At 42.8% G+C, this 26,425-nt stretch overlaps 1 protein-coding gene across 1 annotated transcript in view; it reads left to right on the top strand.

Annotated features, from left to right (window-relative positions):
- Positions 1 to 26,425, top strand: part of LOC126533502 (uncharacterized) — a 56,785-nt gene that overhangs the window by 22,975 nt on the left and 7,385 nt on the right. The window contains exons 17-30 of the mRNA XM_050180674.3: positions 33 to 221; positions 1,596 to 1,705; positions 3,487 to 3,567; positions 5,111 to 5,224; positions 5,592 to 5,664; positions 7,987 to 8,127; positions 10,168 to 10,266; positions 11,860 to 12,033; positions 13,339 to 13,437; positions 14,710 to 14,910; positions 16,609 to 16,814; positions 19,135 to 19,204; positions 21,827 to 21,932; positions 24,528 to 24,697. Of these exons, the coding sequence (XP_050036631.1) occupies positions 33 to 221; positions 1,596 to 1,705; positions 3,487 to 3,567; positions 5,111 to 5,224; positions 5,592 to 5,664; positions 7,987 to 8,127; positions 10,168 to 10,266; positions 11,860 to 12,033; positions 13,339 to 13,437; positions 14,710 to 14,910; positions 16,609 to 16,814; positions 19,135 to 19,204; positions 21,827 to 21,932; positions 24,528 to 24,697 (1,833 nt within the window). The remainder of the gene's footprint in view (positions 1 to 32; positions 222 to 1,595; positions 1,706 to 3,486; positions 3,568 to 5,110; positions 5,225 to 5,591; positions 5,665 to 7,986; positions 8,128 to 10,167; positions 10,267 to 11,859; positions 12,034 to 13,338; positions 13,438 to 14,709; positions 14,911 to 16,608; positions 16,815 to 19,134; positions 19,205 to 21,826; positions 21,933 to 24,527; positions 24,698 to 26,425) is intronic.

Raw genomic sequence — 26,425 nt, 5'->3', positions numbered from 1 at the left:
CACCTGCACAGACTACTTTATCAATTTGGCAGGCCAAGGATCAGTCACTGGATGAGCTGTCCTCGCGTGTGTCCACCCTGGAGCGTGAGAACGAGCAGCTACGCAGGGAGGCCCAGAAGGCAGCAGCTGCAGCTGCGCACACCCAAGACCTGGAGCAGCGCTGCCAAGAGCTGTCCCAGAAGGCCTCGCTGGAAGCAAAGGCTGTCAGTGATCTACGACAGGTGCGCATTTGTGCAGGATTGGGTGCTGCTAACTCGGGGTGATTCGGGAGTTATCTATAGTGTTGCTTTCAGTATAGTTTTAGCCTATAATTACTTGGCCAGGAAAAAGCACTCGGATATGGAAACCGGTATCGTGACCCTCAATTTTCACCCTAGTTCACTTGCATTACAATTTCTGGCTTGTGACTTGCAGGTACATGCGTAATTGTTATCGCATGGTATCCATGAGCAGCAGGATTAACAGAACCACTGATAATTGTGTACACCCAATTCACTCCTGCATTAATATAATAATTTCAGGTTTTATGTATTTAGACCCCACTGCCTACAAAAGGCATCTTGAAAATTCAGTAGACAACTTTCCTGATATGTTTTTCACTGCTTATCAAAAGATACATAAGATTACATAAGCATTAATATAGTGCTCTAGAAAGCGATATATTGAGGCCAACTGTGATCCTGCCTATTCAGATACATGTAAAATGCACATGTGCTTTTCTGAGATAATCCCTTGGCTGTGTTTAATGAAATTTCTTGCACATAAGAGATTAAAGTTCAATTCTAGTCAATGTAGACAGTGGAATGTTTATTTAGAGCTCAAATTCTTTTAAAGGAAATACCTTAAATTGGTAAGTAATAAGAAATAGAAAAATGAAGTTTACACATCATAATTCTGCACCAAAAATGGATATCTCAGTTCTGTAAACTTCATCTGTTAAAGCATATAAAGCAGAAAAATGTGCTGTATAAATCTACAATATATATGGATTGGTCACTATTTTTACAGTGGTCTTGCAAAGGTTATCCCCACAAAGTGGTATATTTCAGAACGGTGTATAATATATTAATTTTGTCTGCTTAAGATGCAGTTAACAGAATCTTTATAGCATTCCTTTGATTGCTGGGTTACAGTTATAAACTTGATAGCCTTGTTTGTTCAAATTTGGCAGTTTTCAACAATTTTTATTAAGAAATTGACGGCCAGAATTGAAAATTTGCTTCCTGCAGTCATTAATTAACTTTTTTTGTTAAATGTAACAGAAATCATCAAATTCGATAAACAGTTACCAGGAAAAACAATTTCTCATTTACTAAGTATTTAAATAGGAGTAACCGAGCTGAAGCTTCCTTTTAAGACATTGTGAGAAGCCTTAGAGTGCACAGTTTCATTTCCGGGTGGACGAATGATGCTTATAGTGCTCAAGATGATTTTAGTGTTTATAATTAAACTCGCAAGAAGACACGGAGTTCCGCGGAAGTGGGGGGGGAGGGGGGGATGCAGAGAAGAAGAAAAAGAAAGATGATGTTGACTTTGATAATAGACAAAAGATGAGACCACCATACTTATTACTAAAATTGGTCTACACATTGCAGGAACTGGTAGAAGAGAAATTACGCAATGAACAGCTAACTAGCGAGCTGGACCGTATTGCCACAAGTTTGGAGCTGACGACAAGCCTGTGGAAAACACAGAGAGAAAACAGGTAAGCCCAGCAGAAAGAGCACATTTTTTTTTTTACCGCTTCAAGCGAACCCTGAACTCCAGTCAGCCAAACTTCGTGAGGTGACAGTTCTGAGGCACTAAATAAGGAACGTTCTCTTACAGGAACTCTTTAAAGAACTGCAGTAATAGCACAGGTGCAGATATTAGAAGGAGAAAAAGAAATTTCTTCTTGTTTTCTGGTGTACCTTTCCCTCAGCACTTGAATGTTACTGTTATACATGCTTAGCCACACCAGCATCGAGTCTCTCTCTGGCCTCCACTGACCTCTATGGAAATGTGTTTGTGCCAGAACATTGCATCGCCGTGTTGCCTTCTTTTACAGCGAAGCTTGATATGGCTAGGGTTCCGCATATTTTCGTTCTCTGTCAATAAGAACACAGTGCGCTCTCTGTTTGTCTGCGCTCCAATCACTAGCGTGGCTAGTTTCCTCCGGCTCCCCGAGGTGGCGGTAGTCGTTCATGCTGGAGAACAATAATAAAACCAGCAGCTGCCGAGCTGCGCAGTTCATTTGTGTTCTCCAGTTGCTATGGGAAGGCCACATATAGTTAGGACTCCCGAAGAGCAACATTGCCTACGAGGCAAGATAGAGGGAACAGGAACGGGAATGTTAATGGCAGCGGCGGGTGGCAAACACCACCAAAGATCGCGCTGGAGAAGCGGATCGCAAGCGGCGAGCTATGCAATACGACGAACGTTGTGAAGCACACATCGCAGCAAAAAGACACTGGTACCATGCCGCTAAAGTGGTAAACTTTAAAAGAGCTTACGCTAAATTTCAAAGGGCTTTCTGAATAGACACTTTGGTTTCAGTTGTAGGGTGTGTGTGCAAACCCCACCACTCACTACCGGTTGTGCATAGATTTGACTCATGCTAAGAATGTGTCCAAAGTTGTACCCGAGCTGCTCAGTTCGTACCATAGTGGCCACAAGGCCATGGTCACCACCATCATGGCCAAAAAATAATGACCCATCGATCAAGACAAATAATGACCACCGATCAAGACAATATATGTGTGTGCATACCTTGCGTCATGATGACCACCCATCAAGACAAAAAATGAGTTCGTACCTTTGTTCAAAATTCAGTGTCACCTCTGTGTCGTGCGCTGAACAGCTTTGCTGGTCATCCAACTTCACAGAGTGGAATGGCTCATGATTTTTTTTCTTCTGTTTTTGCTACACGGCAACTGGGTGCCTCTGGCTCCTGTGGAACACATAAATCCTATGACACGACTCCTATGGAGTCGTGTTCTTTCTTTGCTGGATCCAGCTCCTGCTAAGTTTCTTGTGTAACTGAGGGCAGAGCACTTCATAATGAAGCGTGTGTTCTGGTGCTGATTTTTGTGTTCCAGCACTGACAATGCTTGTGTTTTGGGCTTGCCATGGTGTGTCACGCTATAATTTCGAGCCTAGGTGATTTAGATCTGTGCCTTACAACCCTCAGTAGGCTTCAGCAGTGGCTAAGTTTTGGTTCAGTTTTATTAGGCCTTTCTGCAGAACAAAAGGCACCACTAAAAACAGTGGACACATGACTGCGCATGCCACGTCATGCAGTCATGTGCCCTCATTGCTCTTCTTATGTCACCCTTTTTTCTGGAAGAGCAGTGCAATAAACCTTTACATACATATCGTAAGCTTGCTTTTTCATAATTTCCAAATGTTGTTGTAGCCATCTTAGCTACGAGCTGTGGCAACTGCCTCTGTAGTGTGTGGCATTCGCGATGTTCATGTCTTGATGTGCAAATTTTATTTTGTTCTCAGCCGCGAAACACAGGAGTCTCCGAGGGAACCAACTTTCACACCTCTTTTCTGCCTCGAGAAGACCAAGGCTGTCTTAGAAGAGTATGTGACTCTTACTATTATTTTGCAGTCTCTATTCCTGTCCGAGTGCCATAGTGTTGTCAACAGAGTTAAACAAAGATAAATGAAATATGAAAAATAAAAATTCTAGATAAAAGATAGTCTACAATATGTAACATAGTCATGAATAGTTGATGATGATCTGTGATGGTTGACGTTGGCAAGTCTGCTAGTGTGCTTTTTTAGAGCGAAGCTGTGAGCCTCTTGGTGGTCGGTGTATTTTGTGTGTGGACAAAAATTATCAGTAGCAGTGGCTTATACCCCCCTAAGCTAACAAAGATGTAATGGCTCATACCCCTCGTGATGGCTACAAGCATTCAGCAAAGTGAAGCGAACAGTGCTTAAATCCTTTGGAATGATGCATACAACATACAGAAGAGCATACGTTTCAATAGAGAACAAGCTCAAAACAAGCATCTATTATCATCAGCATGGCTCATACCCCAGTAAGCAAGCAAAAAAATGCAATGGCTCATACCCCCGTAATGCAGAGGCGACAAGCGCTCAGCAAAGTGAAGCAAACAGTGCCTACATTCGTTGAAATCACCCATACAACATGCAGAACAGCGTACGTTTCAATACAGAACAAGCTTAAAACAAGCACCCGAACCATCAAAGCATTGAATATCCCCCCCCGCTTCTCCCCATAACTGTAGTGGTGGTTTTGCAACAGCTTCGCTGGACATTCGCTTTCGCAGGGCCGGGATGGCGAGTGAACTGTTTTTTCTATCATGCAAACCATTTCGCAGGTGCATAAAGAAAAGAAAAAGCCATGCAAGGTTACTAGAAGCAAACAAAATCACTCTTAAAGGCTCTGTGCATGTTGCATCTGTCTTTAACACTGTACGCTACAGTTTGCAACAATTGTTGTGCATGACTTGATTGTTTATCAATACAGTGCTCTCCCAAGGGTGCAGTTGTCTAAAATCTCCTAATTTCTGTAATGTCCTTTCAAATAAATGTGGTGGCTTTGTGGCTTAAGCCATGTGCTAGGTTTCTGCATTGGGAAAAACTAAAACCAAGACAACTTCGGAAGTCTTCCATCATGAAGGAAGTGAAAAAAATGGGAACTGAAGGCTCAGTCTTGCAACTTGCAAGTGATGTTAAACAGCAATGACTCGGCAATATATTGATTCACATAAACGTGAAAAGCTGTGCATAGACATTGCAGAAGTGATAGTAGTTCCCTCTCACAGTGGAGGGATGTTTGGCTTTGCTGGTGTGCCTACTTTCGTGGCAGTGTCTAGCCATGGTCAACCATAAGAACTTGTTGCTCTTACTATCAAGGGTTTCAGAACTGATTGCTCTATGCGAATTCCCACGACAGCATATTACCTGTGAACACACCAGTGCTGATTCAGCATGAGTTTCAAAGAATGCATGCACGGCTGTAACAATTAATGCTTGAAATTGTTGCAACATGTTATTCATCATGGCTACATGTAGTCAGCACATTGTGCTATAACTTGAAAGAAGTTTTCAAAAAAAAAAAAAAAAAAAACTGACATGCCACTCATTATTTCAGGGTTGAGAATCTGTCCAGCGTGAGTGCAGAAGACAAGCGATCCAAGGCTGACAGAGAGGCTGTCCTGCCCAAAAGTACCGAGCTGATTGAATGTGTTCCTGAGTTGTCCAACAGGTATGGACCACAGCAGTTATGAAGGAGTGACATTATCGCAACCAGCATCACGTTCCTTAATATTTGATTTCCCTTAGCTAGATCGTCACAATGCGTTATTTGCTTGCATTGAAGAAAAGGATGTGGCAGCTCTGCTTTAACCTACTCAAGAGGAAAGACAAGTTACTTGATTGCTTACTCAAATTTCATTAGCGAAACTCATTCACAGTGCTGTACTGAAAGTAAAAAAAAAAGCAATTGCTACAAATTTTTGTATTAGAGATTACACTGCAAAGTTCTACACATGTTGAGCAAATCTTTATCACAGTATTGAGTACCCTGCGCAGACTCTTGACTTTTGGTGCAAGGAGACCATTTGTGTGTGCAGTGTGGACAGAGACAAGCTGATCTCGAAGAAAGTCTTGGAACTAAAGGAGAGCATTCTTGCTCTTGAAAAGAAGGTACGTATGCATGTAGGTGTTCTTCATATGTACCAAATCAGCAAATGTAGTTTGCTGTACATTATGGCTGTGCAGCAATTGTTAAAGACAGATGCTTTTTTTTTTTTACTCCTGTGGCCTAATTCAATACAGTAAACCTTGCATGGAACAGTACTCTTTTTTTTAAAACATGGTATTCTGCAAGTATCCCTTTTTAAAGCACTATATTATTCAGGTTAGTTCCATGTACAGTTATAACTTGTGCTACTAATACAAACTTGGTTTAGTGAATAATATTACTGCCTTATAAACACTAACTTGACTAGAAAATAATGTAACAAAGTAGTATACATGCAAACTGGAAGATTAGCACATAGAGTGCCACTATAATTATGAAGACCAAATACTTCAGTTTCGGCTACCTAAATTACTAAATGCAATTAGCAGGGAACAGCTTTTCAATATCGCACAATTTCACTGAAAGGACTACAAAGTGTATTACTGGAAAGGAAACCATTATTATAAATGTATTTGTGCTTATGCTTGCTCCCACTGTTTCTTGCTCTCTTGCTTTTTTTATTTTGGCAGCACAGTACATAAGAAGTGTTGGTTGCGTAACTATGTACGTATATACAGGGTGTTTCATTTTAACCTTAACAGAACTTTTAAAGAATGCCTGTGACATGTAGCACAATTCTGTTTCTTGAGCTAGATTATTCTCAGAGACAGCCATTATTTGCAAGAAAAGTGAAAGTTAATATTTGAATTAACAAATTTTTGCTAATTAACTTTCAGACGAATTACTTTATGCCACATATTGCAATTTACAAATTGCAGCTGGTGACTTTTAAATTCGTATCAACTTGGAATGAATTCTGAAGATGACACCAGTTTCTAGATATGCATTCCCGGTTTGTGTAAAATGCATTGATGTTCCAGTAACTTTCAAGCTTCACTGCATAAAAAGCATTTTTCAGAAAAGTAAGTGGAACAACAGTGCATATTTACAGCAAGTTTGCACTTATATCGAAACGGGTGCTAGTTGCCTTGTTAAATAACTGGCTTCAATTCATGGAGTGCAAAATGTGTGCTAAAGTAATTGGTTTGGAAGTTAATTAGCGAAATCTTGTTACTTTGACAGCTTTGCATATTGATTTTCAGTACAAGCAATGTATACCTATTTCAGTATTCCAGCTTAATAATTAGATTTGTGCTAAATGCTGCAGGCAAGCTTTAAAAGCTCTATTAACATTAAAATGAAACACCTGGTATATACACGTATGCACATCTATATCTACGTCTGTATATGTGCCTGTGGAATATGTATTTACTCAACAGTGTATCAGCTTGTATATTTTTCCCTGAGCCATTGTTATGTCGATGTGTGTGTGGGCCAGGTCCTCTCAAGCTGTTTATTCAGCTTTTTTACCTGGTCTCCCACAGCATTGTTACGAATAAGATTAGTTCAATTCAGTAAAGAAATGTGTCAAGGTATGGGCACCATATTTTTGTTTTGAAGGTGTAATGTACAGCTAACTCCAAAAGTTTTCAGACCTCGAAAGTCCTGAAAAAGCTTAACTTCCCTGCCACTTCACCACTCCGCTTAGAATTTAGCTGCATGATGTGGAAGTGTTATAGGTCGGTAGCCATAGAAAATTTACATTTCTGGGTCAGATACATTGGATATGACTGTCACAGTCACATGCTCCAAAGAGCTTTTGCCATCAAGAGTTTAGAGAATACCAGTTTTCCGGTCCTGGGAGCCTCGTGGCACCTATTGCGTGAGGGCACACATAGAAACATACACTAATTTGTAACCTAACCAATTCAATGTTGGTATTCTTGGTTTGTTGGCAGTTTTAAAGCTGAACGTTCTATTTTTTTTGTTTTACTTTTAAGCAAACAAGTACCACCTGTTTATAAGTGGCAAAGGTGGCTGGTGTAAATGCTGTGGTTATTGGCTGCTGGCTTCCCCTAAAGGCATAGAGGCCTAAACAGCCAGACAGAAATGCTTAAAAGTGCATGCTTGCAGAAATTTTCAAAGTTGCTTTGAAAAGTGGTGGTATTTGCTTGTAAAGGAGTACATTTTCTCATACAGTCGAACCACAATATAACGGAGTTGCGCCGAACATGAAAATACCTTCACTATATCCAGTATTCGTTGTAAGCATATATATTCATCGCATGCTGAAATTGGCAATAAGCATTTTAGATATGCTTCATCATATGATATAATTCGTTATATCTATGTTCATTGTATGAAGGCTCGACCGTGTTTGATCAGAATATTTGCTTTCACCTGACCTTTATTCTAACTTTCTGACCTCCTGTGCTCTGGCTTAGAATGGCTGTCTTGAGGAAGAAGCGTGGCGCCTGCGAAGCCAGCTGCAAGCATTGCAGGAACACACAGCCTCCCTGCAAGGGCGAGCAACGAGCGGAGAGCAGCGCCACCTGGGGCTGCAGGCTCAGCATGCTCAACTACAGGTGTGTATGTGTGATCCCGTTGCCCCAGACATGCGGCATGAGTGCCGATGTCCGTGAACCTTCTTGCAGATATTAATAGAAGAGTTGCTGCACTCATTCAACAAATAGCTATTGAGGGATTTTTGAAACTGTACGATGTGTCAGAGAGATGGCGCAGTATAAGGCTCTAGATTAATTTACACCACCAGGTTTTTTCTTTTAATCTGCCTCTATATATAAGTACAGTAGACTTATAAGCACAGTTAATTCGACTGGCTATTTCATTTTCCGCCCAAGGTCCTGGCCTCGCCAATGCATTTTATATGGGCCCAAAATTTCGTTATTTCGATCTTAAAATTGGCCTTTGCTGGATAATTCAAACTCAACTGGTCAGCATGCACGTACCTGACCCCTGTGGTGACCGCGATAGCGGCCGCTTTAGTGGCAGCGACTGGCGTGTTTTGGTATTTTTTCTGCATCTTGTTTAATTCGAAACGCCAGATGATTCGATCAATTTCGTCGGTTCCATCAGGGCTGAATTAATAGAAGTCGACTGTACATGGAAGTTTTTGCATCAAGACTAGTTGAAAGTTTAGATGAATTTCATTTGCAAGAAACACTGAAAGACTGCTAAAGTAATCAATTTTATGCTTAATGGCCGTGAGAACCACAAAGCCAGAATAAGACTAGCAGTTTTAGTGAGCAACTTGCGACTTACTCCAGTTTCTTGAGTGCTTGCCCGATAGGTGTTCTCAGCTCCACCACAGGGAAGCACTTCAAGGAACAAACCAGTGCAACTCTACTTCGCCATTACCTTGTCTGAGAATTGTTTTGTGGCTTCCTTTAGGCTGTCACTCTAAGTCTGTCTACTACACGGCATTCCTTAGAGCATCTAAAGTGTTGAATAGTCAGAATTAATTCTGTTTACAGCAGACAGAATTTTTAGTGCATTAAGTGACAGATAATGCATGCGTGTTGCTAGATCTAGACATTTCAAGAGTAACACTCGCGGAAGGAGCTTTTACTTCTATGGTTTGAGGCTTATCAATACAAGTATCAAAGAGGTTTCCAGGAAAGTTACTACTTTAGGTGATTTCTTCTGTTGAAAGTTCTAGAAGCAGTGCAAGTTAAAACATTGAGAGAATGAGCCTAATTGTAATTGTGTCGGGAACTGAGCATACATTGTTTCTTTTTTTGCTGCTTGTCACAATATATGTCTGTCGTATGTATGTACTCTGTGATATTTCTGCTTTCTTTTGTTTTTATATATCTATAGAGACAATTTAGATTGTTCATTGATTATCTTATGTTAATTATTGCATATTGTTGCTGTTTCTCTACTTGTATTATGACTGCGTGCTGAACTGTATCTCGGAGCAAAAGCCTCTGTCAGGCTGTATAGCCTTTTGCTTTTGCTTCGATTTCTGTTGATGTACAGAAAAAAAAGAAATCAATAAACAAACAAAGAAACAAACTCTTGCTGATTTAACTGCCATAGTGGAGTCCCTTGCAGGTACCAGCAACAGCAGCAGTTCTCCCTCCAATATTTATTCTATGATGCTAAATTGTGGGAGTGCTCTTGCATTTTCAACAACTTGTGCGATGGGTGAAGTATTTTGTTTCTGTAGAAGAGTTCAGTGAAAAATATACATGATACTAGTTTCAACTGTTTGTTTGCAGCAATGATGCATCAGCATGTCACTGCTGGGAAGCATATTACATGTTAGACTAATTGAGCAGAATTGCTGAACCATCTTGGCTGTTAAACCTTGCACTGGGAAAGCGTCATTTATGTTTTATGCCCCAGAAACATAGTACATGTTCAATTGCGATCGAGCCAGTGTGGTTGAGAAATTTGATCTCAGTCGAGCTCGTACCCAGCCCAATCGGGATCGAATTTCTCAATCACGATCGGAAGTGCTTTGCGAAATCAGGATACTACAAGCCAGTCACAAATGAATAACAGGTCTTCTATGGTCTGGCATTGCTCAGAGCAGCATCGATTCAGAGGCTGTTGGTGTCTAAACCGAACGTTGGCATGGGACTGTGCTGTTTGTGCAGGTGGAGGCAGCCTACCTAGGATCACAGCACACAGCTCTGCAGCAGAAAGTGTCAGAGCTCCAGGAGCAGCTGCTGAAGGCAGAGGCTCAGCGAGATCAGGCAGGATGCTGTTATTGATTTTTTGTTCTCTCATTGTGTCTTGCTCAGGTTGCGCTAAAATGTACGCCAGTGTAGGCATATTACTACATGAAAATGCATAGGGAACTAACCATATTGCACGCGCCATCTACAGAAGTGCAATTGTTCCCACTTTCAACAAACTCTATATTTATAGAAAGGCGCGCAATCGCTTGACTAGTGGAATGTGCAGCCGTCAATTTGTAGCTTCTAATTCACATGTCTTAATGTAATGTTAGGCCAGCGCAGTTATTTATTCCATACTTTGTACTTTTTATATTGTTAAAATAAGTTACCTTGTGCCAGTGCCATGTGTCTTACATGAAATACTAGGGCACAGTGCGACCAGAGTGCCACTGTGATCTCCTATGCATTCACAGATGTCCCAGGAGGTAGTAATGAGCCTCCACAGTGCGAAGATGAGACAGAGGGAAGGGTTACAAAATGGGAAAACAGTGAAAGATAGACTGTGCTAAGTTATAAGCAGAACTGCGCCAATGCCTTTGCCGACCCCCTCTGCATTTGAATAGAAAATAAAGCATTGCTCTGAAGTGCCATGGAGCACATAATTTCTGAAAGCCTTACTGAGAAACTAGGAACAAAACAGCACAAACATGATTATGTTAATAATCCTTTGCCCACAAACATTCAGTGAACTGCATGCAAAATTTCTCGTTTTGGCTGAGTAGGTAAAAGAGATGGAACAAAACAGCGAAATCACAGTTATGCCCGTCTCGTTTACCTACTCAGCCAAAACGAGAAATTGTGCATGGAGTTCATTGAATGTTTGTGGGCAAAGGATTATTAACAATGTTATGGTGCAGGGGCATCATGGTTGAAAAGCGTCAGGATCAGGAATCTGACTTGTAATGCTTCATTTGATTGGTTCTTACTATGCTACGATATGAATTGGAATGATATGTAGCATGTTAGAGATCAAAACTGGAGGAAGTCTGCCAAAGCCAAATGTTTGATTGCTCACCACAGCACCCCGAGAGAGCCAATGGGAACACATCAGCACTGCTCCTTTAGTAAACGGATGCACAAGGCACGCGCACAGGAAAAATTATGTCAGAAAGGCTGCAGTATATGCCCTGCCCAACAGCTGAAATTGTAGCAGTCGTGTGACAGGTCAGTGAGCTTTGGAGCATTCACAGCTGGAGTGTGGTGCTGTGAATGAACAATGCGAATGTGTTCCGAGTGTTTGATTCTGACCACCTGAATGTAGAGCATGCCACGAGAGTTTTCTAGAATGTTCAAAAGTGAAAAGTCGAGCGTACTATAAGAGATGTAGGCTAGAGTTATCTCTGTAAAATGTGCGACTAACTGAAGTGAGAAATGTTGTGAGCATTACTGCAGTTTGTGCAATAGGATGAGTGGCACCCACAGAGTGTGAAGTGTTTAGGAAAGGAAGGACGTGGTTTTTATGGCCATGACGGGGGTCTGAGAGCAGCCTTGTGTGTCATTTACTGTTGTGAAAAGACTTCGAACATTGCCCAGAAATTGTTCAGCCCTCGAGAAAGGTGAGGAGCAAAGTGTTGTGTAGTGACGTGCTATACGATTGTTTGCATCCAGCTCTCTGTAGAGAAGACGGAACTTGGCCAGAGCAAGGAGGCCCTGATGCGTGACCACCAGGTGCTGGAAAAGCTGCATGAGCAACTGTCGGCCGACTACCAGGCCCTGGCGTCAAACCTCAGCTGCGTCAAGGCCTCGTGCAAGTTGCTCAAGCAGGAAAATGCAAGCCTCAAGGTGGGCGATGCTTGCCATACTACTTGCTGTTCATTCTCCCAGCTCATTGGTAGATGCTTGGGAGGGAGAAAAAATAACCAAATGGAAGTCATTTGAAATCCTGGAGAAGCTCTTTTGCAACCCAAGAGGTGCTACTACATATCCAACACAACACAGGAAGCCATTGTAGCGTAACTAAGACAGACGCAAAGAACAGAACACAGGACTGCAGGTGCGCTACTCTCACAAATGATGAGTGTAGCACCCCTGCTCTCCTTTCTTTTGCTCTTTGTGTCTGTTATTTGAGCTACAATGGCTTCCTCAAGTATCAACCAACTTGCCCAACAACAAGTTATTTTGAAAAGTGAATGGAGTCCATTAAAAGTCAACGTGCCATCCATTTGCTAAGCAACCAAAGTTAAGCCTGCTTCCTGGTGGAGGCAGGGTACAAATCCAGGCCACAGTGTCTGGATGCAAGCCTCGGCTGCCGCTGACCACTGAGCTATAATTCAAATAGAACACACCAGGCACTTGATGCTTGACATGGAGCCTACGTGACATAGAGCCTACATGACATGGAGCCTACATGACAAGGCCCAAGAAAGCTTTACCACATGCACATCTGTCTCTGGGCATTGATGAGCAGCTTTGGTAGGAAAGGGCAGCATTGACAACTTGTTGGGGGTTTTGTTATGAAAGTTGCAAATTCCAAGTAAGCAGAAAACGAAATTGAACAACATGCAAAAGAATGTATTTGCTGTGTGCGCGACGTCAAGAGCTATATACTATTCATGGACTTAACGTCACAAGGCAACACAGGAGCTATGAGACACACCACAGTGGAGGGCTCTTCGTTAGTTTTGACCCCCTAGGGTTCTTTAAAGTGCACCCAATGATTAGCGTACTAGCGTTCTTGCATGCTGTTTTCGTCGTAATGCCGCCTCCCTGGCCAGGAATTGAACCCTTGGTTATGACTGGCAAAGCCTTTTACATCCGCTTGACATGTGGTGGCTCACTATTCCAATATTCCATCTTTCACTTCAGCGTCATCTTGTGGCATCTGACATTACTTGAATGGGTGCTTTTTGTCAATGGTGATGATACAGTGGTCTCACACAAAGTAGTATCAGATTATCTAAAAAACCTGTAGAAACAAGATGATTAAACCATTGGTTCATCGTGCCGTATGCATATGCCTTCAAGCTAAAGCAATGTTTTTTCACTTAAGCTTAAGCTTTGTTTTTAAAAGGATAAAAGCATGTGTCCATGGTTATGGACATGGGATCTGAGGATGCTATAATGCAAGTGTTGGTATTAATTTCCTAGGAGCAACTCGAGGATGCGACCCTTTCAAGTGAAGTGCTCCGGCTGGCCCAAGATGAACCAGTGGCAAAAAACCTGCGCTCTGAAAACTCCAAACTAAAGGCGAGTGCACCCTTTGTACGATGTTGCAGAGTACTTAGATGCAGCTGTAAAGGGGCTGGCTCTGTTCTCATGCACAGCTACTTGTGATGCTGTTCGCCTTTCATTGTGGTGGGACTGTTTCAGGCTGGGCAAGACACACGAGCTTGAGATTTCACCCGTATAGACTCATACGAAAATTGCTAGATGGAAGTGTGATGTGTAGGAGCTGCCAGTATTGCATTTTCAACACGAGTGTATGTGTGTGTGTAGGGGGGGGGGGTGAGTGGGGAGGACGGAAGTGCACAGCTCATAATGGACCTTTTGCTTTTGACATACAGTCAAACCTGAATATTTCATTAATGAACACAGATATAAGGAATCGTTTGATATAACGAAGTGAATATAAAATGTTTCTTGCTAATGTTAGCGTGCAACGAATATACACTTATAACAAACATTATTATCTCAGTAGATAACACTAATTATGTCACTCTTTGAATTAAGCTACTCTCTCTCACTTGACTTTTATGACCATTTCAGACACTAAATATATTATTATTAACACCAGTTTATATGTGATGCAACATGTCCATATAATACAGTTAACATGAGGTGGAACATACCATTCAAACCTTGCCTAAATTTAGGAACACATGCATGCCAAGTGTCCTTATTGTACAACAGCATTTTCTTATTGTACAACAGCAGTTTGCCCCAACATGTGTTTGTGCCTTTGCTGAGCATCTTGGCTTGTAAGATTTTCCTCAATAGTTCGCTGCCATTTCTCAGGCTGAGCCCACACAGTGAGAACTCCTCACTGACTAAGTTTGATTATAAATGTTGGATATATTATTAGTGCTGTGCAATACTGATTGAAAACAGATGAAAAATCTGAAATGATTGGGAAAGGATCAAAAAGTACTGGCTTGAATGAAGCTCTGGGCCTCGCCCAATGACATGGCCGTTCTCTGCACAATTACTGTGGGGGTTGAGCATTTACAGTACTGGATTGGCCTCCATTTAGGTGAACCTCGATTGTTTAACTGTCTTAAATTATGTGGCCTTGAAACCGCACTGTGGTTTATGAGGGATGCCGCTGGTGAAGTGCTGCGGATTAATTTTCGACCGCCTGGGGTTCTTTAATGTGTGCCTAAATCTAAGTACATATACGAGTATTTTGCATTTTGCCCTCGTCAAAATGCGGTTGCTGCTGCCGAGAATTGAGCCTGTGACCTCACGCTAAGCAGCAGAATGCCACAGCCACTGTCTGTCTTGCTGCATGCGAACCTCCAGGAGGAGCTGAATGCTGCCCGACAAGCTGAGGAGAAGTTGCGTGCCGAGTTTGATGCGCTGAAGACTCAGCACCGGGCACTGAAGGAGTCTCACAGCAACCTGCGCTCAGACCACAGCCGCCTTCGTGGGGACCTTGAGGAGAGCCGCAGCGACCTTGTAGCAGCGCGGGTGGACCTCTCACGACTGGTTGCCAGTTACGAGGCAAGTGCATGAGTGATGCAATTGGAACATGGCCTCGCGAAACGTTAGTAACGCTGCTGCTTTGTACTGTTCAACCAGCTTATGAACATGATGTGATGCTACAGTAAAACCTCGTTCATTTGGATTTAACGGGACTGGAGAAAATGACCGAATTAATTGAATGTCAAATTAATAAATTAACATAAATGCCTTTACTTTACCTTTATCAACATACCTTTACTTCTTGAAATAACTGCTTATGGTTGGTTGTTCCGGCAGAGAAATTTGCATGGAAAGCACAATTTTCCGGAGTTCTTGTATATGGTGCAGTGCGCGCAGACTGCCGGGAGAAACGACACAGATGTCCTCCAAAACATTAAATGTGTCATCGGCCTATTTAGCAGTGTGGTGCAGCAGCTCATCGCACACATCCACAATGGGTGCATTTTCGCGATCAGAGTTGGTGTATTCATCCCTGAGTACAACATCAAGTATTTCGTTGTCGTTGAGGTGACCGGCAACGTAACTATAGATCTGGATGTATTTACCCAGCGAGACCTCTGGAGGCAGGAGTCTGTTGAAGCGACTGTCCTCTTCCTCGCTGTTTTCCTAAACATCCACATCCTCAGCTGCCAAGGCATCAGCATCATGGACAACACCGCTGTGTTAAGGAAGCAGTTCACAATTACTGTATGCGGCGTGCTGCCCCACAGATGTGCCACCATGTGCACTGGACTGAGGAGAGTTGCGTCATATTTTTTCCATGCATCCACAATGAGCAACGTGTGCTCTAGCACTTGTCTTCTGCATCCACTTTTCACGTGCTGAATAATTCCCTGATCCAGAGGCTGCAGGAAGTCCGTTATGTTTGGAGGCAAGAAAAGCATCTTTATGTTTCTGAGCCCCGACACATTGTTGTGTGCACCGCAATTATCTAAAACAGTTAGTGCGTTGTGTACTTTTGCAGTAAAGTGGCGGTCCAGTTCGGGCAGCCAGGCTTGAAATATCCCCGAAGTCATCCATGCCTTTCGATTGGCGTGACAGTTTATGGGAAGTTTCTTGGTGCTTTTGAAACATCTTGGCTTTTTGGCTTTGCTGATCACTAACAGTGGTAGCTGATCCATGCCGGTCACATTGGCGGCCAGCAAAACAGCTATCTTGTTTTTGCTGCATTTACAACTAACGCACGGGCTCCTCTTAAATGTGATGGTTATATCTGGCAAGGCTTTGTCGAAGAAGGCTGTCTCATCTGTGCTAAAAATGTCGCAGGCATTATAATCGGCTAGGCCATGCATAATCCGTCCTTCCAATCTTGGACAACGCCTTCAATGACAGCCCCCTTCTAACCACATTTGCTCGGAAAGACCAGACTGTCTTTTCTTCAATTGGCCGATCCAGCCTTCTGTATATTTACGTCATTGACCCTGAGAGGTTTAATAGTACTGCTGTACTCATTCTAGTACACATGACTTGCATCATTGCACTCCCACTGAAGTAGTAGTGCTAAATAGTAATGCTGTGCTCATTCTGGTACACGTGACTTGCATCATTGCGTGCCACTGAAGTAGTAGTGCTGTACTCACTCCAGTACACATAACTTGCACTATCGCACTCCCATCGAAGTGGGATTGCTGAATAGTACTGCAGTACAGCTTGACACATAATGCGAGATTTCACTAAATCTGAACTTAGCGTAACCAGACTGAATGCCATGTGCAGGTGCTTGCACAGGCCCAAGGAGAGTTGCAGGATGAGAGGAGGAGGCTCCTGTCTGGAATCTCGTCCCTGTTGAGTCGCTGCAGAAATGTGCTGCCTGAATCGTCACTGCCCGGAATACAAGAGGACAGGGTCCTTCTGCGCGAGCTTGAGTCGCTTAGGGATGACCTTGAAGGCCGCCTGCGAGATTATGCACGGAAGTTGGATGGGTGAGCATTGACCTTCCTGAATTTGCTTTCTGCAGCTCACGTTATTTTACATGTCAGCTTGTCAGTGATACTGTGTTCAGCCGGTGCTATAAAGTAGGGTTGTGCGAACGCAGAATAGTAGATTTTGAATCGAAAAGCCAGTCGAACCAAGCAAGATAAGAAAGCCGAATATCGAATTTCTAATATCATAAAATTTAACACAAAGCTTTATGCTTACAAATGTTGTGCAAAAAAAAAAACACGGTGCTGCACATTGTCAAGTGGCCACTCACATTGCATAACAAGAATGTTGCTAGCTGTGAGTAACTTACGTACCTAGGAATCAAGATGGACGTATGCCAGCACTGATAACAGTTCAGTTTGTATATGAAGGTCTGAGAAATATTTTTTATTGATAGAATGTCTGTTAAATACCACGATCTGAAAAAATAAAGAATCTGAAGAAATAAAGAGGTTATGTTGTCCTGAATGCCAATGAGGTTTTCAACTTAGTAGTGGGCTGTGCTGTGCTTAATGGCAGTCTTGTATTACTTAGAAAGTTTTGCTTTTCAATTATATTTGAGGAAACAAAATGGTTTTTCCATCTGTATGGCATGTTTTTTCTGTGGGTTATTGTCGGCTTATCTAAGTGAATTTGCACGACAGGCTAAACGGGGACTGCACATCATGCTCTGTGCTGTCATCGGCGACGCACAGGTTGACTGTGGTCAGCACCGACAGTAACACGCGGTTGCCTTTTAACTTTAGGTTTCGCCATCGTTTGTTGCCTGCCGTAGGTTTTCAAATTGGGAGGTCCACGGAAAGCTTACGTGACGCGACCCCCCTTTCTTTTGCCACATAAATGCATCTGCAACTAAGGGTTAGCACACTAGTAGCATGACATTTTCAAGCTTGTCACGTAAATCCAAAGCTAGTCATGTGACTGGTTGCTCGAATTTGTGAGAAGAGACTGATGTGCACAAACGAACAACGTTCATAACAAGGGGCCTCCGTACGGCTTTCAGAGTTTCGTGCAACCACCGTGAATTCATCTGCGTTGATTAGGTCTGAAACCGCAGCTTTAGTTGCCAACACCTGACGATGCAACTCCGATTAGGCCTAATGGGCTGGACAGTGTGGCGTCCATGACAAAAATTCGCCGCCAACCGACGTGATAATGGGCTGCAAGCCGTCGCAGAAAGCTTGTTACTAATATGTTCCTACAGTGATCGTTCATTGATCGTTCATTCGTTCTCATGAACAATCAGTGATTGTTCATGAGATCATGCATAGCGGTGTTCGGCATTTGTGTCCGTGGGCGACCAGCTGGTAACTACTGCGAGCATGCTCTCATGCAAAGTTCATCTGTGTACTTTAGCATGCTGGGTAAAAAGCTCCGAATTGCTTGAATATGTGTTTTTGAACACCTGAACATGTGTATCCGATACAATCTGTCTGCCTTCCGGTGGCTAAATGTCCCAATCTTTGCACATGTTTTCGGACTTTTCACATGCACTGCTTTTGTTCTTGCCTCTGTCTACGCCACGCTGTGTTAGTTTCAATCGGTTTCGTTGACTAAAACGAACCTTGTGCCGATAGAGATAGCAAAGCGTGGGAACGCTGTGCCCGTCGAGGCACAAGCTACAGCCTGGTCTTTCACTGAATATTCGAAAAACCGTATGTTCGAAAAATAGAATACAGTAGTAGATATTCGATTTGCAAGTTGAATTATTGGAACGTCCACTATTTGATTCGAAAACGAATATTCGAGCATTTGCGCAGGCCTACTATAAAGCTTTGCTGCATGTCAAGATTTCAGAATTGCTCCTTTGGTATTGTGCGCTGCTTTCTTTGAGCAACACGTTGCCCTTGTATATTGTGCCATGTTGCATGCAGTGACGCAGTGTTGTAGATGTTGAAAAGCTTCACACCATATGAGTGCTGTGTAAAACTGCTAGAGTAGAAAAACTTTCATGAAAGGAAAAGTTGGCATCTACCTGAAAGCAGCAGAAAGTTAGGAAGGAAACTCAAGTTCTTGCGGGGTGAGTTTCCTTCTTTGTAGTTTCCGTGGGATGAAAATTTCCTGGACCCCAACGAGTTTCTTTTAAAAACAAAGCTTTCTTTCTGGGCAACCCGCACAGGTTTCCTTTCTAGCTTTCTGCAGCTTTCAAGTGGATGCGGGAAGTTTTAAGACATTAAATGGTTGATGGTTATTTTGCTCATGGGGTGTTATTTAGCTGTAGCTCAAGTGCCTTTGGCAGTCGCTTTCTGTGTGCCATGAATTGTCCAACATGTTTTAACTTGCGCAGTAATTTAATATACTTTTTTCCTTTCTTTTCAGGAACTTATCTCTGTCAAAAGAATCTCTCTCAAAGTCAAGATCTGGGTATTTGAGCTGTAATGTGTCTCAAGTGAGTGTACGTACCTTTGTTTTTTACATGAAAAAAAAAAGTCAATTAAAGTGACTAAGTTACTTAGTATTTGTGCCTGAATTTCTTTTGAAGTTTCATTCCCATTCGTAGCCTACTGCAGCAATGCTTATAAGGTGGTCTGCAATTTAAAATCCAATCTCGGTCATGCAGTTATGAAGTTTAATGCAACTCTCCTCAGTAGAAACGATTGATATGTAAACAGTGGTTCACTGTGTCCTTAATTCTACACTTTTGTATTAATGCAAGATGTGGTATAAAAATTAAATTAAACATCCACAATGTTTTGCATGATCCTGCAGCATTTTTGATTTGGCAATGTGTATGTGCTCTCAGTTTCTAACACATCTGAGCTGACAGTACAGTGGCGCCAATAGTGGTGACCCTACCCTTGGTATGATTGCCTGTTGATCTTGCTGCACTTTGGAGTGGTAGGCAAATCAGTAATTGGTGGTAACCCGAGAATTCAGAAGCGAATTTGCCACTGTTGTACTTGATAAACTTACAGTTAGACAATTTATCAAAATTCACCAGCCAAATAAATTAGGTCATCTCCACGATATCACAGGAAAAACAAACTTTAACATGACATGGTGCCCTTGTGTACAGGTTTGTCTGTGACACTGAAAGACACTGAGAGCTGCCAAATGTTTTGTAAGACTTCTTGTGTTCGTGTACACACAATTACATAGTAACCTAACCTAAGATTTACTCTTATCATATTTATCATCTCAAAGTTGGCATTCAAATAGAGAAATACCTTATTGCACCAACATATATATCTCGAAGACAGGATTACGTATCAAAAATAAGAGAATTTCCTTCTAGTGTTGATGTATTTCTTAATTTTTTTGTACTTACCATCAGCGAGTGAGATAGCCTTCTCTCCCAAGTTATTTCATTTTCATCAAATGATGCTTTTTTATCACATGCGATATGTTTAATCTTTCTTTTGGATTTCCTTGTTATATCCTCCCTTTCATGAATTTTGCTCATGAAAGTTGCCTTTTGATGTAGTGAATATATTGCGATTATTTTGCCTTGGTGTCGCCACAAGCTCACGTCTGTGATTGTGTGTTTTGCCTATGGTTGCTCTGCCCGTATAAGAAAGTGCAACATACCATGTGTGCCTCTCATATCGGTTGACTATTGTACACAAATTTGTCAGAAAATCATGGAATTCACTGTATGTATCTACTTAACTACTCATTGACTGAATCTACTATATTCCTTACGCTTTAAACAGCTTTGTTCATCATATATTTAACATAACTGTTGCATCATGCGCTGTGCTGTTTTGAAATTCTACAGCAGCATAGTTTTCCTGGTGGATAATCTGCAGGCACTTACAAACTATGTGCCTTGACTTTGTGACTGTACAGAGAATACCAACAATATGAAATATGCTCCCTTACTATGTGGAAACTATCGCTGTATCTGGGGAGCGATGCTTTAGACTCTGAGGGCAGGTAGAGCTGGTTGAGTGCGGTTTTGTAGAAGAAGCCTTTACTAAAATCTTAGGTTGACACCAAGTACTGTAGTGCATCCCTACTTTCATCCAGCCCACTCTTTTTAACTTGGCAAATATGCACATTGTAAATGTTGTGAAGTGTGCAAAGGTCGACATGCCTCATGACTTGTATTTAGCCACTTTTACATTACTATTCCAAGAAAAGTCTTATGTAGTTTCTCAATGCTTTAAAGGGACACTAAAGGCAAATACGAAGTCAAGCTAAAGTAATAGATTAATGCTCGAGAATCACTAAGGCGTCAATATTAATGCGAACAGAGCCTTAATAATCGAGAAATTGAGGTAAATGAATGACACGATTCAGACTCCCCCGGGAAATTCAAGCACTTGCCCCATGATGAAAGCACTCCTCAGTTAAATTCTGTCACTAGTAGTCAACAACTTATTGCACAAAACATCCTCCTGTTGTATTATAAGACTAAATAAAATGCTACTTGTCCAGTTCTATTTCATGTTTAGACAAAAGAACTCGTTGAAATCACCCTTGACAATGACGCGGGCGGTCGAACGGTTTCATTTTCTCTCGGCTGTGTGCCGCCCATGCTTTCGCGTTTCAGTAGTTATCGCGTAGTGCTACGTTGGTTTTGCTGGCTCGCGAAACTCGCACAAACTGCAAGTAGCAGAGAATTCACCTTCCATGTGATGTCGCGAGATGCCCGAACGGTCTACACCACTTGGCCAAAAAGCAGCTGCGGCGGAGAATCCGCCACTCTGACTTTATCTGTCATGGCTCGGTACCACCATCTGTCGGACGCCGTTTCACTCACTGACGGCAGCAAAGGGCGTATGCAACGTCACTGCTCCCACGGTTGGGTGGCGGGGGATTTGAATTTCGAGAAAGGTATTCGTACCCTTCAGATGCAATTTTCTCGTAAACTAAGTCCTTTCTTGGCACAAAGCGAGCTTTGAGAGGTTTCTGGAACAGCATTTAAACAGTCCACGTTGACTTAATATTATCCTTTAGTGTCCCTTTAACTAAGTCGTACTGTTCAAACGCAGTTGTTCACTTGTGCGTTGAACCTTCCTGTATGAAGACCTCTGATGACATGTGTGTTTGTTTTTGTTGTGCGTAGATGAGTGATGTCCTCGGTGTGCCCATTGGCTCCATAGGCAATGGCCTGTGCACTCAGAGCCGTTTTCAAAGCGAGTACGGTGACTACAATGGCCGAAATCCCTGGGGTAAGCCAGTGCATTTATAGTACTGATATTGACATATCTGTATGAAACATAAGAATGCTAGTAGAGGATGGGACGTCTGCTGTGACGGTTTACTGGTCGTGGCTTGAAGTTGTAGGTAGAATTCCTGGGGCCATATTTATAAGCATCCTTTTCTTTTCGTTTTCTGTTTTTCTCTTATCATCCAACATTTTCAGTGCTTGATCCGAGCAGTAATGGTTGTTGTTGGCCGAGGCAATGATGAAGGGCGAGAATAATTGAAAATAAATGGTTACAAAATACAGCCTCTGGCTGTGGCATCCCTGTTGCTGTTGTCCTTGTGGTCATAATCAATCTAGTTAAATTATGTTCCAATTAATTTTAAATTAAAACTTCACAGTGTGTTCTGGATTAGTTTTGACCACCTGGGGGTTCCCTAACGTGCACCCAAAACATGGTGCAGAAGTGTATCTTTTTTTGCATTCTGCCCTCATCGAAATGTTGCTGCTGCGGCTAGGAATTGAACCCACGACCTTGTGGTCAGTAGCACAGTGCCATAGCAACTGAGTCAACACAGTGGGTGATCTGGTGTCCTTAAGCTCAGGCACACCCTTAGTAGAAGCAAAGTCAGTTTGAGAGAATGAGTGAAATTCTTTCTAGGGTTGATATTTACTTGTGCACATCTTTTAAGATATTTTTTTGTAGATGTAATTTTCCCTTCACTTAAGCACAGTAAAGAGGTGAAAACAACTGCTGCTCTTTAAAAAGAAATTGTGTTTACTGGAATAATTATGGCACCCTCTTGTTGACGAGCCAGCGGAATACTTTTGAAGGGGTGACTGTAGGTCAATGAAATTTCTTCTTTCAGCTAAAACAGGATAGTCAGGGGCATTTGGTTTTCTCCGTGACAAACCAGTACCATACTCTCATTGTTAGGCTTGTGTATTTTTGCACACTTACACCACAGTGCTTGTTTTGGTTGCTGCCTTCTGAACTGTATTCAAAACAGAGTATGCTTGGGCCGAGAGTTACACCGCCACACCTTATAAGTACTGACCTGCGTGCATCTGGTCATAAGTATCTGAGGAGAGTCTACAATGATGGCACAACTTCAGCATATGCGTCTGCCCACTTGGAAAGCTGTTAATAAGTGCTACCATGCTTTGAGAGTTCTTGATCATGTGAAGCTGTCCAAGTCATGGAAGATGGGCAATTGAAGCCAGTGGTAATTTTTAGCATTTGGCAAGGTGAGAAGAGGAGGTTGGTTGCATGCCTTTGCTTAGGCTATCCTAAACAAGCAATGGAGTTGGCGTTCTATTTAAATTTAGCACAACAATCCCTGTACGCTTCTGTTTGTTCCTGTGAATGCTGTTATGATTGGGGGCTCAATCCCATCGCTCGTGATCCGTTGTCAAGATTGGAGTCCGGCATGAATTCGAAGGTAGCTGGCCCATGCAGTCGTCCAACTTATCCACGCTTAGGACGTTGATGAAGGGAAGCACTGCTTCTCATCGAAAACGAGGAATATGGGTTTATTTACAGTATTTATATCAGTCTAACATGACTGTTTGAGAAAGTACATCAGTCTAACATGACTGCTTGAGAGAAGTGTGTCGAGCATCCGCACAACAGCAGTTTTTAAACACTCGGTCCTCCCGCGATACAAGGTGATGCGAACGTTCGTTTAGTCATCGCAAACTAGCCGCCTCTCCGCAGGACGGTTTACACACACACATGCACACACACACATGTTTATGGTTTGAAACCGACACCACACGAATTTCATAGAACTCTGAGCCGTTCTGGGTAGCGCGTTGTCTTGCGTCTTGGTCGGTGCGTGGGAAGGAGTGCAAAACGGTGTTCCCGTGGCAACTCGCGCACCCGTAGCACATCAGGTCCGCGTTGGGGAGTTTGGTAACGATAGTTGGCCCGCCGAACTCATTCCGTCACAACGGCGATGAGGCTAGAGGTTGGCGGCGGTTTCAGCACAAAGCCTGCTTCATCGAACGCATCCTAGCTGAAGCGACGGAGAGTGGAGGATGCGCGTATTGTTCCCCGACACAAAGTCGATTTAGTCATGCTGTGGCTAGAGGTTGGCGGCGACGCTCCCGGAATGTTGCCGCCGTAGTCGTAACTGGGTGGCAAACTTGCACTGCAGCTGGCCGTTCTTAACAATGCTGGCTCCCTATAGCATCTCCATTTGCCCCACTTTTGCGGAGGTCATCTAGCGCAGCTTTGATTCCAAGGTGTCTGCTGCCGTATTGAGCTGAACGTTATGGGAAAAAGTAGAAAAGAGTACATGTCAGAATCCTGTGCAAACACATGAAGCAGTAACAATCTCTGCTCGATCACCCGAGGAGCGCTACATTGTTTGACAAAGCATGTTTCTAGGTAAAGTAGGTGGGTATAATTATAAAGATGAAATTTTTGACTCCTTTTTAAAGATTTGTGGCACAGGAATACTTGGCAAGCTTAACCAAGTACAGTTTAGGTGCATCCAGCAAGTTACAAGCATAAAGAGGTGCTTCGCTTCCAGAGCTTCTTTTAAGCGAAAGTTTTATATAAAATGGCTCTCTGTGTTTGCAAAGTACTGACTTGTGACACCAAGTTTCCCGTCAGCAGGGAGCACGCCTCAAGATGACCAAATTCCTGTGCGTGATGTTGGGCCCCTGTCCCAATCTGCCCGTTGCCACGGCTCGTCGCCTGAAAGCAGCCTCGCCCACTTTTCCAACTCTTGTGTGCTTCAGGATGCGCCGCCGACCTGCTCAACGCCTTTAAGCACGCCAAAGGTAAGCTCAAATTGTAGGCTCCATCTTTATCAGTTGGAATGATGGCTGTGAAGCTGCCGTTATTGACATGTACTGAATCAATTATTCTTCTCTGGGAGTTGAGACTGCATAAAAAGCAATTGCATCACAAGTTAAGGCAAAAGCCTCAAGTGGCTCGCTGCACGATGGCCTTGACAAAAATGCGACATCTAGTTAAGTGATACAAAAAAAAAAGTGACCTTCTTCAAGTGAGCGGCGTTTAAAGAGGGAAATGAGCATGCGGACAGAAAAATAAGTGTTCAATCGCTGACGTCATGCAGCGGTGGCTGTGGCGACAGTCGACTGCGAAGCGAGAGAGACGGCGATGGAGGACACTCACCCGGGGCCTAGTGGATTGTGCAGTAGGCCTCTGAAGTATGCTACGGCCGAGGATGCTCGCCTAGTGAGAAATGAGGTGCGACGTGCAAAGTGGCAGGTGCAAGAAGTTCGACCATGAGTGCTGCTTTCCCCTGCTGAGAGGATGCAACGTAATAGTGTTTGGCTAGTCTTCCACATTTGTAACACTTACTGGCGACAAGCATGCTGCACCTTTAGGTAGTGCATTAAATGCTCACATGTGTCATTGAGGGGGTCGACCTCGACACTGCGGCTCGTTATGTCTTGCAAGAAGCCTGACCCCTCCGATCATATAACTTAGTTCATTACCATGTGTGCAGCAGGCTTTCGCCTTCACGTGTTACAGGAGTGCAACATGCTGCCGAACTTTTTATGCAAGGCCTTTATTTGCTATACTGTAGCAAAATTTAGTTTTAGTCCAGGCTGCAGTAGATCTGGGTCATTTGGTATATGTGCCATGTGTTTCCGATAACAGCTTTGAGGTATGTATGCTACAAATAAGGAATCCAGGCGCAGAGACTGGGACTGTCGTCAACACATCAGATGATAGCTAGAATCTCGTTCACCATGTCATGTGCCACCTTGTTCCCTGGGATACACGTGTTGTGATACTGCTGTTGGTTATCAACAGCTGTCATTCTTGTTTGATTCAGTGGGTCAGATGACTCGTCGCTCCTTTAGCTGATGTTTACGCCCACATCACTGTTTGGCCGTCCGTGAAAATGTGAAGTGCAAAAGAGGGAGGCAGTTTTGGTTTCTCACACGCAGGGCTTCAACAATCATTGTTATCTCTACAGTGAGCATGTCGGGGGTGTCTTCCATATTTCGGATGTCAGCTACACAGCCGAAAGCGTGTTGTAGTATTTCCGTCTGATCTTGCGAGGAGACTATGTGTGCCATCTAAAGGTTGATATTAACCCTTTAGACAGTGAACTGGAGACCGTCGATGCACGCGAAGTGTTATTTAGCTGTACCATAACATTGAACGAGGTGATGGAGAGTATTTCTCCTTGAAGCATTCCAAGACGATTTGGATATTCTTGTGCTCAAGGCTGGAAGCTTGGATACCCTTTAATAAAGGTTGCCAAACAAGGTGGTTTGCCTTGCAAGGTGACAGTTTGGGCTAGTTAGTTTGGTCGTGTAGACTGTGGCCAGCAACAAACATGAAAAATAGTACAAATATGAGTGCTGGTTAGCGCTTGTGTTTGTCCCCCTTTTCATGTTCTCTGCTACCCAGTCTACAGTTTCCTTATATCAAAATGCATTCCTTACACATTGGTAAATGCAGGACAAATACATGGAACAATGTAAATCTTTTTAAGCGCTTTCATGCAAAACATCTCTTTTATTTTA

Source organism: Dermacentor andersoni, chromosome 7 (assembly GCF_023375885.2).
Source record: "Dermacentor andersoni chromosome 7, qqDerAnde1_hic_scaffold, whole genome shotgun sequence".
NCBI classification, from domain to species: domain Eukaryota; kingdom Metazoa; phylum Arthropoda; class Arachnida; order Ixodida; family Ixodidae; genus Dermacentor; species Dermacentor andersoni.
This window is presented reverse-complemented; position numbering and strand designations above follow the sequence as displayed.